Below are 13249 nucleotides of genomic sequence, written 5' to 3' on the forward strand. Positions count from 1 at the left end.
TTAAAGAATTTCTGAAGTCTTGCATTAAATTTTTCATCTGCATGTTTGTACATTTCCATGTTTATATTGTCTTCTCCAGGTGCTTTCCTTTGTTTCATCATATTTATTGTATTTTTTTTAGTTCTGATAATGTAATATTTTCTGTTAGGTTATTCTTTTTTTTATAAAAGTTTACTTCTTTATTATCATCAGTCCAGAGATTCTGAAAATAAGTTACCCATTTTTCTAAATCTATTATTTGTATTTTTACCTTTTTTTTTTTTTAATTCTTTGTTCATCTATTTTATCATCTCTCTCTCTTTTTCTGTTTTTTCCTTACTTGCAAATGCACTCTTTCTTTTATACTCTATTTCTGCTTCTATTGTCTTGGAATTTAACCATTTCTGGTCATCATCATCATCATCATGCATATCAAGGATTTAGGCCTAGCATGGCCTGTTCCAGCCTTAGAAGTCATCGTTGAATTGTTTTAAGAGGACGTCCTGGTTTTCTTTTTTCTAATGGCTTGCACTTTAAGGCCAGAAGTTACCATTTCTGGTAACTTCCTTTTTTGGTTTTGATAATATTTTCTATTTCTCTGTTCCAGTTTTGTAGTCCTTTTTTCTTTTCTTTTTTTTCTATTTCATTTACTCTTTATTCCTAAGCTTTCTGTTTCTGTTTTCGTCAAGATTTATTTCAGATTTTCCCATTCCTCTTCTATGTCATGTATTCATGTGTGGCTTCTGTTTTTAAATCAGTGTTTGGATATTACCTAGTATGGGGGATTTTGTAATGAAGAAATTTGGTATCTTGGTTGATAGGTATTTTTATTTTTTAGCAATTTTATTTTAAATCGAAATTTTTGCCAATAGCATGTGATGATGAGAGTTGAATTCAAAGCCCCAATATGCTCTTAATCTAGGATTAACTCAATTAATTTAAAATCTGTGATAATATAGTCAATAACTGACTTACATCCTCTGGCTGACTATGTATATTTATGTATTTCTTTATGTTCAAATACCAAGTTCATTATTCTCATATTATTATAAATGATGAAATCTCACAGTTTTTGACCAGTTTGATTATATATATATATTTTCCAAATCTCCCTATGTTGGTTTTGTATTTCCTGTTTACTATTCTGGAATTTAAATCCCCCTACTAGTAGTAAATAGTCTTTTTATATGTTTTATCTACGAGTGAAATTCTTTATAAAAGGTGTTACTGTCTTCTTTTTCTTCTTCTTTCTCCTCTATCCCTTTCTTACCAAACCATATTTAGAGACCTATAATCTCTCCATTTCAAGGGTACATCAGTTAAAATGGTGGTGCTGCAGGCTGGTCACAAGTTTGTGCATGGGCCTGAACCGCTCAGTAATGAGTCAGGAGGCTTCCCAGTCAACTAGTGCAAATTCCTGATGCCATGTATTCTGTCAGGTCATACCTGGAGAGGAATTTTAATTAGTGGTATGTGGGGAACACTGTCAAGGCCACGTCACGACAGGGAAACTAATCCCATCAAAAGAGTTACATCACAGCCAGACACAACATACAAACTAAGCCAAAATCTCTTCACTAAAAACTCACTTTCACATCCACATTACTAATATCTGTTTCTTTAACACAAACAAAAATGACATTAACTATCACTTGCAGTCTTCCAGATCAGACATCTTACTCCTAACAGAAACTCAAATTGCAGCTACATCTCCGATTCTTAAATTACACACTTCACAATTATTTTTGCCACAAGGGCAGCACCTGTGCCTTTCTAACATAACCTGCCAGAGAACAGCTAATTTAGAATCCCCTACTGACCTCCTCTAGCTCAAGCAACCCTTAATTAGCAAGGTGTTGGTGTTTCACCAATCATTTAGAAGTCTAGCTGGCATTTCCTCCAACTAGGAGCTATGCCTTTGTGGCTGCAATGCTCATCAAGTATATCAGTGTCCTGTTAGCGAAAATGAGCTATAACATGAGAAAGTGGGGTTGATTCAGATAGGAGAGGGTACATAATGCACAACACCAGTCCTTTACACTTGAAATTATAGACCAGTCTGTAGCTTACAATTCAGTTTGACATCCATTCCAGAAAAGTATGCTTATTTCCCTTCTTCAAATCACTATGAACTTTAAATAATCATACCAAGAGTTCCTATTCCTTTTTTTTTTTGATTTTCATAGTATACATAGTAATGTTACATGCTACTTTGCTATTTAATTTCCATTAAGATGATGCAACATTCTTAGACCTTTACTCCCTTTATTCATAATTTAAGTGGTTCAAGCCACTATTTTATATAATAAAGCAGATAAGAGTGAAGATAGTGAGCTATACTCTTATCTGCAATATAATCTGTGACTTTAAAGCAACCTATCCTCCTACTAATTCTTCACTAAAGTTATTTTATAGAAAACCCTTCTTTGTTTTACTAGCATCCTAACAGATTCCTTTAGCTTTTCATACCTAACAATACTTGCCAACCTCTCTAGCTCTACTGCAAATAACTATTCTCATTATTCATTTTCTTATGCTGTTTCCACAGCCAATATAGAAAATCTAGTCCTCTGTCTTCAGAAATTTCAAACAACTACTCCATCTTAAGAATTTCCCTAAACTGCTGGTCATCCTAGCACTGCATTTCCACATTATGTTATTTATCATTCTCTTACAATATGGGACAAGCTGAAAGTGAAATCAAAATATTAACAAATTAACTTGAATTGCACAGGATAATGATTTACTCATATTAACTATAGTGTTGACCACTTTTTCCTAATTGTTTTGTGAACATTGAATAATATAATATACAGTACTGTGTAATATATAAATATGTATTGTATTCATAAAAATAAAATGTAATAATATGTATTAAACAACAACCTAATTTCATGAGTTTTTTTAATGAGCAGCATATGTACCTGAGGATTACTAAACATTCTCCACTGAAATTATTTAAGGCAAAACTTGTGTGATTTATACTTATCATACTTCCCCATCCTTGATCATGAAAAACAAAAGACTTATCACTTCTAGTCTCTACTGTATATGACAGTGTTCCTATAAATATAAAAAATACATCTGTGTAAGGATTTATTTGAATTTATCATTATATTATTATTATTATTAAACATTAGCTTTCTGATCTGTTAAAGGAGACAGGATTGCAAACAAATGTGACAAATACAATTCACAAACCTCTAACATAATTTCATATACCAGTGGTTCTTCCCAAACTGTGCACTGTGGCACCCTGAGGTGCTACAGCAAATGCAGCAAACTCAATTTATGCATATTATTTTTTCAAACAGCTACTAAGCTTTTAGGACACAAATAATTATTACATAGTTTGGACCTCACCACTTAATGAACAGAACTGTGAGGTATTTCTTTTGGCCTAGGGGCACTATGAAAAAATTAGCTGCTGTGAACTGAGAAAGTTTGAGAACATCTGTCAAACACTGTTTCTCAACATAATCTTCTCCCTTTTTTTTTTGATATATTTTCTTCATCATGTAATAAATTTTACAAAGCCAGTACTTTGGATGTTTTTGGAACCATTTCCTCAATTTTGTTTTTATCCCATTTGTCTTCAAAATGGATATGCTTGAATTTCTTCAGTTTAGGAAATCACCAAATTTGATGGAGTCAGTTCTAGACTGTAGGAAAAATATCTTAAACTTCAATTTCTCCAATAGCTGTTGAAGAGAACACAGACACGCATGCTATCTTGTGTTGTCATGTTCCAGAAGTCTGTCACTCTTTTATGTCACGCTATTACCTCCATGACACAATCAGCTAGCACATTCAGTTGTTGAGTGAACGTTTGGTGGCTCAAGCCCATCCAGGAATGTTATTTATTTTGGCTTCGCTGGAAGGTTTGTGTAAAGAAGGCTCCCAGTTAAATTTTTTAACTAATTAAGTTAAGTTTGTTTACAAAATCATTAAATTTAGAACACACAAAACTGACTCTGGCATTCCACTCATTCACAACTTTCGAAGCAAAAAATCAAGTCCTCACACCCCTACTAACCACACACCTTTATTCAACTTCCAGGGATGATCCCTTGTTTTGGTCCCTCGCCAAATGCTGAAACATAGTGGTAAAAGGCAAGTTGTTGCGTAAGTCTGTGCAAAAGGCAAATAAATTAGACCGTGTAGATTTCTCGAAGATGGTATGGTATTGTGAGTATAGTATGAATGCATGGGGAGATGTCACAGATTTTATGTGGAGAGGCTGAATAAAGAGCCTGTGGGATGTAGGAAGTGCGACATTCTGATGAACTATTAGGCTGGCTTAAATATGAGTTTAAATTCAAGTAGGAAACATGACGCTGTAACTGACAAGGCAATTGAGGACTATGCAAATGTTCAGAGGATAGAAAAAAGTTTTTATTGACAATAAACAAGTGATAATTTATATAAAAACTAGAGTGAAATTAATAAATTTAGTTTAATCCTTTATCCAAATGTATGCAAACAAAGTTTGTGCCTGAAGTATCTTCAGGACTGAGGCAACTTGTAGTAAAGGTGGACCAAGCTCTCATCACTCCTTGTCTTAGTATCTTCAATAATGCAAAGTACATCTCCTTACGGACATGTATAATGCTATGCATTAAAGGAAGGGCCACTACCCAGACCAGTTTCGACCTTTATTGAGGTCTTGTCAGTGGGAGCCTGACCCAGAATTGGTGATACTAAGGCAGAAGCAATGGAGAGGTCATATTTACTTATACGAGTTGCCAAAAGGTGTACCACCTTATTATTAAATTACTCTGGATTGATAGAAAGATGTTGGAAGTTTATTTTCCACTTGGAAAATAAATTTGCAAGAATGCAAGATTAGAATCAAGAGGAGGTTACTGAGAAGAATAAAAGATAATTGACAGAAAAAGTAGTCAGTGTAATGCCCAGGAAGGACAGTGGTGAGATGAAGCAAAGAGCAAGGATTATATTATTATTATTATTATTATTATCATCATCATCATTATTGTACAGGGGCTTCCATGGAGTCCAAAGACTCGTCTTGGGAGACCTAATCTATTCACACAATCTACGATATCTCTCCTTGAACCCATTAACAGACAAAGCACACAAAACTGACTCTGGCAACCCATTCCACTCATTCACAACTTTCGAAGGAAAAAATCTAGTCCTCACACCCCTACTAACCATACACCTTTATTCAACTTCCAGGGGTGATCCCTTGTTCTGGTCCCTCTAGCCAAATGCTGAAACATTTCCCCTGCATCTATATAAAATCCTTTAAACAACTTAAATGTTTCTATCATATCCCCTCTTTTTCTACTATCAGCCAACTTCTGCAATCCACATACCTTCAATCTAACCTCATACAGCACATTCCACAGGCCACTCACCTCTGAATCCTCTCCACTGCTTCCACATCCTCAAGAAACTCAGGGGACCAGACTTAAGCACAATAATCCAGATATGGGCATATCAAGGTCTTATAAAGAGGGATTACAACTTCCTTATCTTTACCTGTTAATGTGTTCTTCACTAGCCAAGTAATCTTATGTACTACCTTAAAAATCTTAGCAATATGTCTTTTGAACTTTAACTCTCTGTCTACCACCATCCCTAAATCTCTAGGTTCCTCTATTTCCTGATTACATAGATTGCAAATTATTTATCAATTTATCATAGATTACAAGCTGTAATAAACGGCTTGTAATCTATTTATCCCAAAGTGCATAGCTTTACATTTCTAGACATTAAACTGACACCCATTAACTTCTGCCCATACTGACAGCCTATTTAAATCATCCTGCAAGCTATCCACATCATCTTGATTAACTATACTTCTTCTTCTTCTGCAGCTTCTCCCAAGTTGGGAGAAGTGGGGTCACTGTTGATGATGAGTCTCCTCCACATCCTCCTGTCTTGGACTGCTGCTACATCCAAGTTCTTCAACCTCAAGTGCTCTTCTACCAGCTCCCTCCATCTCTTCTTTGGCCACTCACACTTCCTCCTTCCTTGCACATCCATCTGCATGACCCTTCTTCCCACATATTCGTCCTCCCTCCTCATCACATGACCAAACCATCTCAACCTTGCCTTTTGTATCTTTGCTCCTAAGTTCGTAACTTTCACCGTTCCCCTCACACAGTCATTTCTCAGACGATCCTTTCTGGTCACACCGCACATCCACCTAAGCATTCTCATCTCTGTTACTTCCATCCTGCTGATGTTATTTTTCCTCAGGGCCACAGTTTCTATAGCATACGTCATAACTGGTCTCACTACTGTCCTATAGATTTTGCCTTTCAGATTGATCGGCATCCTCTTATCACATAACACTCCAGCCATCTCCCTCCAGTTCCTCCAACCCACTTGTATCCTGCATCCCACTTCCTTCTCAGCTCCTCCATCTTCTTCCACTGTTGAACCTAAGTATCTAAAGTCTCTCACCTTCCTGATGACATTTCCTTTAAGATCCAGATCTGTCTCCTGGCCGCCGCCCACTGTGCAACACATATACTCTGTCTTACTTCTGCTCAGTCTCATACCACTCTCTTCCAGTACTTTTCTCCATCTTTCCAGTTTAGTTCCCGCGTCTTCTCTTGAATCTGCACTCAGCAAGATGTCATCTGCATACAACATTGTCCAAGGCGCATCTTCTCTCACCTCCTCTGTCACCACCTGCATCACAATGTTAAACAGAAACGGAAACGGATTTAATGCTGACCCTTGATGCAAGCCAACTGTTACTTGAACACTTTCTGTCTGTCCCAGACAGGTCCGAACACTTGTCTTCACATTTCTGTACATTTCCCGCACCAACCTGACATATTTCTCCAGAACCTTCTCCTCCCTCAGACACCTCCAGACTTCTTGCCTTGGCACTCTAGCGTATGCTTTTTCCAGATCAATAAATCCCAGATGTAGCTCCGTTGTTTCTCTCGAAACTTTTCCATCATCTGCCATAACCCAAAGATAGCATCTGTTGTTTATCTACCAGGCACGAAGCCAAATTGTTCCTTTGCAATCTCCATCTCCTACCTCAATTTTCCATCAAGAACCCTTTCTAGGATTTTCATTGTGTGGGACATCAACTTTATTCCTCTGTAATTTTTACAGTCTTGTGCATCCCCTTTACCCTTGTAGACGGGGACAAGAGTACTCTCCCTCCATTCCTCGGGTATATTTTCCTGTTGGCAAACTTTCATGAACAGGTCCCACAGAAGGCCAATTCCCTCTTTCCCCAGTGCCTTTCATGTCTCCACTGGAATCCTGTCGGGGCCCACCGATTTTCCATTCCTCATCCTCTTCATGGCCTCCATCACTTCCACTCTACTGATGTTCTGCACCATTCCCTCAGAAGGCTGCCCATCTTCTCTGTGAGTCCTTGCATTTTCTTCATTCAAAAGTCCCTCAAAGTATATTTTCCATCTGTTTCTTATGTCCACATCACTCCATGATACTCTTCCTTCAGCGTCTTTGATCTGCCTCACATGTAAGATGTCCTTTGCCGCTTTATTTCTACATTTCGCTAGTTGGTAAATTTTTCTCTGTCCTTCCTTTGTTTCTAATTGATCATACAGATCTTGACATGCCATGGCCTTCGCCTGTGCCACAACTCTCTTGGCTTCTTGCTTTCTCTCTCTGTACACCTCTCTGTCCTCTTCGACTCTTGACTCATCCCACTTCTGCTTTGCCTTCCTCTTAGCTGTTACTGCCATTTGTACATTATTATTCCACCACCAACCCTCCTTCTGCTCTCTAATCTTTCCAAATGTCTCACCAAGCACTTCTTAGAAAAACGAGATCACAATTGCCAGATCAAATGCTACTGCAAAGTCCACAACCCTCTCTCCTTCCTGGTTCATCATTCCCACTCTGTGGCTACCATGCACCCATTCACAGTCTCTATTCTGTCTCCCTATGTGTCCGTTCAAGTCTCCTCCGACAATCACCATCTCGTTTTCTTCCAGTTCCCTCATTTCTTCATCTGACATATTCCAGAACTCATCATTCTCCTCTGCTGTACATTCAACTTGCGGGGCATATACACATAATACGACCACCCGCTCTTCTCCAAGACCCAATTTCATTCGCAGGATCCTGTTGTTCCTTCTACCCACTTCCAGTACTTTGCCCTTCATTCTGCCACACACCACAATTCCTACACCATTTCTTCCCTCGTTATTCACACTAGAGTATAACAATTTATATCCATCTTCCAGTTCCTTTGCCTTTCCTCCCTTCCACCTTGTCTCCTGCACACATAAAATGTCCAACTTCCTCTTCCTCATCATGTCTGCCACCTCTTTTCCCTTTCCAGTCATGCTTCCAACATTCACTGTTTCCACTCACAACATCCTCTCCACCTGCTGGGCTCACTTCTTTAACCGCACCCGCCCTTGATGCGGTAGCCCTCGTTCACTTCTCGCAGCTGTATGGCGATGTGGCTGTGCGTCGCTTAAGGGGGTACGCCCTAGCCATTATATTATTTTCTCTTTGACTCATATCATAGCTAGAGCTGGCAGTGAAGTTTTACAACCGGATGCCCTTCCTGACATCAACCCTCACCATTTATCCGGGCTTGGGACTGGCACCTATTGAGGCTAGCTTGCCTCCTTCGGTGGCTGCATAAGACAAAATGACTTAGCAAGATAGGAAAGATTCACCCCCTAGCCCTCGAATACTCTAATAGCATCCAGTCTACAGAATAATATAACAGATGTATATTACATGAAGTAAGGCATGGTCCAGCATCTGGTACCTCAGGTCTGCCATGCCCATACTCACTAAAGTGAGCCCTTACTCTACCTAATTCCTCATCAGCAAACAAATGAATATTTCCTTTCAGGTTATTTCTTATAGGAGTGCTTAAGGAAAAAAGTTGTATAACTGAGAGGAGACCTCCACATAGCCTTTAAAGGAATGCAGAGAACTGACCGGAGCTTCTGACCTAATGTCCAATCCTCACCTATTCGGTGCACCCTTTAGGTATCTACCTGGATAGTGAATGAACGAGGATGGCCTGGCAATTTGGGATTTAGCCAACCAAATTGTATTCTTATTGGCTTAAATCACAATATAAAATGATGGTACAACATGACAGAATTTCATGCCAGCTGGGTAGTTGTCCAGTTAAACAAGTTGCCCCATTGTTTTCACCAGGGAACCAGGGCAAACAGCAAAAAGTCAGCTACTGGAACAAATCCTGAAACACAAATTTGAGTTGTTAATTCAAGATCGGTACTATCAACATAAGAAGCCTGAATGGTAAAGAAATGCAGCTAGCTAAGGAATTGGATAAGTACCAGATCGACATAATAGGGGTGACTGAAACAAAAAAGACAAAAACTGGTGAGATCTTTCTCAGCAATAAATTATTATTATTATTATTTAGGCCTCCATGGAGTCAAAAGACTCATCGCAGGAGGTCCTTCCTAGAAAACACAAAGTCTATCAAGACTCATCACAGGAGGTCCCTCCTAGGAAACACAAAGTCTATCATACCACTCCTTAGACTCATTGACCGATCTCAATTTCACCACTATCAGGTAATGCATTCCACGGTTCAACCACCCTCCATGCAAAGAAACCACTCCTTACCCTCTTGCTCACAGCTTCCTTTCAATAAATACAAAATGTTATATTCAGACAGTGAAAATAAAGGAAAAGAAAAAGTAGCCATAGTATTCAACACAAAATACGAGGTTAATTTTCTTGAATGGCAGGCAATTTCAAATAGAGTGAGGTGAACAAATATCAGAATGCAGAACTGGACAATGAGAGTTATTTATTTATTCGTATGATGATATAACGACAGTGAGGCCCCTTTTTACAGGGAAGTATGCCACCATCTCAATCCCCCCAAATTTTATTCGGGCTCGAGACCAGCATAGCTAATGAATCAGGCCTATGGCTGGGTCTTAAGTATTCCTGACTGTAATTCATGTGTGTTCATGGGGATGGCTTGCATGCTTTGCAGGAGGAAAAAGCCCAGATAAATTGGGGAGAAAAAACCCTGCTATCCACCCCCCAAGACCGGCTAACTTGGTTATGTCTGAGAAAGATCCTGAAGCTCATCACGAACTCTCCATTCTCATCTGAATTCTCATCATGTTGGCAATGAGAACACTATTTTCCAAGGACACTATTTTCCCAGGCATATGGTTGCGAAGCGAATAGCCACTAGGCTAACTGTGCAGATGACATGTCATCTGCACAGTTAGTTAGGTCCCACAGAAGGTTCTACTAAGGTAGAAGTGGAGGAATTTTTGAGGCTTTACAGAAAGCAACTGACACAATGAAAAATGAAAAGTTGGCCCTTGTTGGGGATCTAAATAGCAGAGTAGGAAATGATTGTCAGACGTACAAAAATATTTTAGGAAAAGTTGGAGAAAAGAGCAAAGCTAATAATAATGGCAAACACCTGTTGGATTTCTGCTCAGGACATGGACTGGTTATTACTAGCACAATGTTCCAACATAAAAATGTACATAAATTCACATGGAGAGAAGAGGCAAGGAATAAGAAAAGTCTCATTGACTATGTTATTGTTGATAGTGATGTTTTCTCCCTGCTGCAGGACACCAGAGTGTACAGAGGATTTGAAATTGGAAGCAATCACCTTGAGCAGGATAAAATTGAATTTCATATTGAAAAGAATAACATGTAAGAAAGTTTTAAAGCGAATAAAAGTTGAGCAGCTCTCAGATGTGAACTGTAGACTAAAATTTTACAAACATTGTTGAAGAAAAAATGAAAGAGTTTGAGAGCAGGAAACAAATCTTGGAGATTCAGTGGCAAGCCCTGAAAAAACACAATGATTGATTTAGCCAGAGAGGTATGTGGTGAGGTTGTCTGTAAAGACAGAAAAATCAGAACTCCATATTGGGCACAGGAAGTTAAAGAGGCAGAAGGAAAAGAAGAAAGCATATCAAACGTTCCTGGCGAAAAAGTCAGCTTGTGATCTTAGAGAATACAAAGACAAATGTAAGAAAGCTGAAGACTATATAAAACTAGATAAACAAAAGTCATGGGAAGACTTTGGTAAGAACATAGAAAATAAATATCAGGAATATGGTAAAATATTTTGGACTTTATTTAAAATGAAGAGCCAATAGGCTTCATTTCGGCAAAGTAAACATTATTTAAATTAAGGGGATTAAATCCCACATTGTTTCCAAACCAAATAAGAAACTCAAAGATTGGAATCAAAGAGTTTCATGCCAAATATAGTAACTATAAAAGTATTGGCGACTACTAGCGTAAGCTAAAGCACGTAGTCCAAGTACATAGTACAAACTAGGGCAACTCATAGTAGCAAAGGTGAGGAAAGTTCAGATCGCTATTTTTAGTATTTCTTATAATGTAAAACCCATCTCCTAGGAGATGTATGATGTTATATATTATGGTGGGAGGTCACTACACAGACCAGTTTCAATCTTTATTGAGATCTCACCAGTGAGTAGCTAGACCAAAATAATACAAAGGGTATAGCGAAAAGAACTTATATACTCTGCTATATGAGTTGTCAAAAAGGTGCACCCATATCGTTGAAAAAGCTCAAAAATGGAGGAAAGAGTGCTGTAAAAGGAATTAGAGATGATAAAGATAACATGAAAACTGGAGAAAAAGATATCCTTAATGTATGGAGTAATTACTTCGAACAAATTGCTAAATGAAACAATCAGTGACAGCACAGCGGTAAAAAACACTGACCAGGCATGCAATCAGGAATGTATATCCATGGTTGAAGTAGAAAAAGCCATCAAATGCCTGAAATATGGAAAGGCAGCTGGAGTAGATGATATTCAACCAGAAATACTAAGTATGGAGGTATAAAAATCTTACAGTGGCCACACTGCGTAGTTCAGAAGGCCAAGACAGAAGGATGAATTCCAGATGAATAGAGTAAAGCTCTTATTGTATTCACATATAAAATGGGAAATAAAACTGGATATAAGAATTACAGAGGTATTTCTCTACTGAGTATTCGTGGTAAAATTTATGCAAGTATACTTGAGAAACAGTTGAGAAGGATTGTGGAAGAGAAGTTTGGTGAAGAACAAGCTGAATTCAGGCCAAATAGAGGCTGTCAGAATCAGATTTTCACTTTATGATAAATAGTTGAGAAATCATGGAAATATAACAAAGATCTGCATTTTAGTTTTATAGATCTGGAAAAAGCATATGACAAGGTGCCAAGAGAAAAAGCTATTCAAAATGCTACAGTTGTATGGTGTCAATCTAGCCTTATATCAAGCAATACTTGGTCTTTATTTGAATTGTAATTCAGCAGTTAGAATTGAAGGAAGTATAGGAAGATGGTTTTACGTTAAATCTGGTGCCAAACAAGGATGCACATTATCCCCTTTGTTATTTTTTATCTATATCGATCACATTATAAAGGAAAGTAGTATTAAGACTGATATCAAAATTGGAGATGTAAATCTCAGCTCTTTACTTTATGCAGATGATGTTATACTTCTAAAAAAATTCAGTACAAGTCTGCAAGATTCCCCGACTAAATTGAATAACTGTTGTAATAGATTTGGTATGAAGGTAAACAATAACAAGACAAAGACAATGAAAATAGGCAGAAGGTTTAAAATATCAACTGCATTGTGAATGGAGAACCTATAGAACAAGTAAAACATTTCAGCTACTTAGGCACAATTTTTAGTGAAGATGGTAAATTATGGAAATAGGCAACAGAATCAACAAAGCTGGTATGGTAGGAAGTCAAATGAATTAATTTATATAGAATAAGAGAGAAATTAGTCGAAAAACGCTAAGTTAGCTGAGTAAAGACAGTGTTCAAACAAATTTTAACTCGTGGATCTGAGAGCTGGCTTAGAAGTAAAACACTTGACCAAAGAGTAGAGACTGCAGATATGAGAGTCCTCAGAAAGATTAGGGGCGTGAATAGATGGTATCAATGGCAATATCATATTAAAAACAAGGATATTAGGAAAGAACTTGATATTGATTGCATTCAGGAATGTGTTAGCAGAGCTAATCTCAGGTGGTATGGTCACTTAAACAGAATGGGAGAGGAAAGATTAACAAAACATGTGTTTTCTTCCAGGTTGGCAGGAAAAAGACCCAGAGAAAGATCAAGATATAGGTGGCTTGATACAGTAAAAAGTGCCTTAGGAGATAGAAATATAAGATCTGATAATGATGGGGTCTTGACAGGTAACAGATTGATATGGAGGAAAATTGTAGATAGGAAGTTAGTAATGATGTTAATTTTTCATGTAGTATTATCATATTTTGTACACCC

General features: G+C 37.7%; 1 protein-coding gene across 7 annotated transcripts in view; it reads right to left on the minus strand.

Moving 5' to 3' along the window:
- Positions 1–13249, minus strand: part of LOC150100549 (uncharacterized) — an 844187-nt gene that overhangs the window by 610710 nt on the left and 220228 nt on the right. For all 7 annotated transcript variants that reach the window (XR_016549159.1, XM_090401348.1, XM_090401347.1 and 4 more), the window contains one exon: positions 2904–3042. Coding sequence is in view for 6 of the 7 variants with exons in the window: in XM_090401348.1 (XP_090257474.1) it covers positions 2904–3042 (139 nt within the window). In the remaining variant the exon portion in view is untranslated. The remainder of the gene's footprint in view (positions 1–2903; positions 3043–13249) is intronic.

The sequence above is a fragment of the Typopeltis vanoorti genome, chromosome 12 (genome assembly GCF_054136105.1).
Source record: "Typopeltis vanoorti isolate ZY-2024b chromosome 12, IOZ_Tvanoo_1.0, whole genome shotgun sequence".
Taxonomy (NCBI): Eukaryota; Metazoa; Arthropoda; class Arachnida; order Uropygi; family Thelyphonidae; genus Typopeltis; species Typopeltis vanoorti.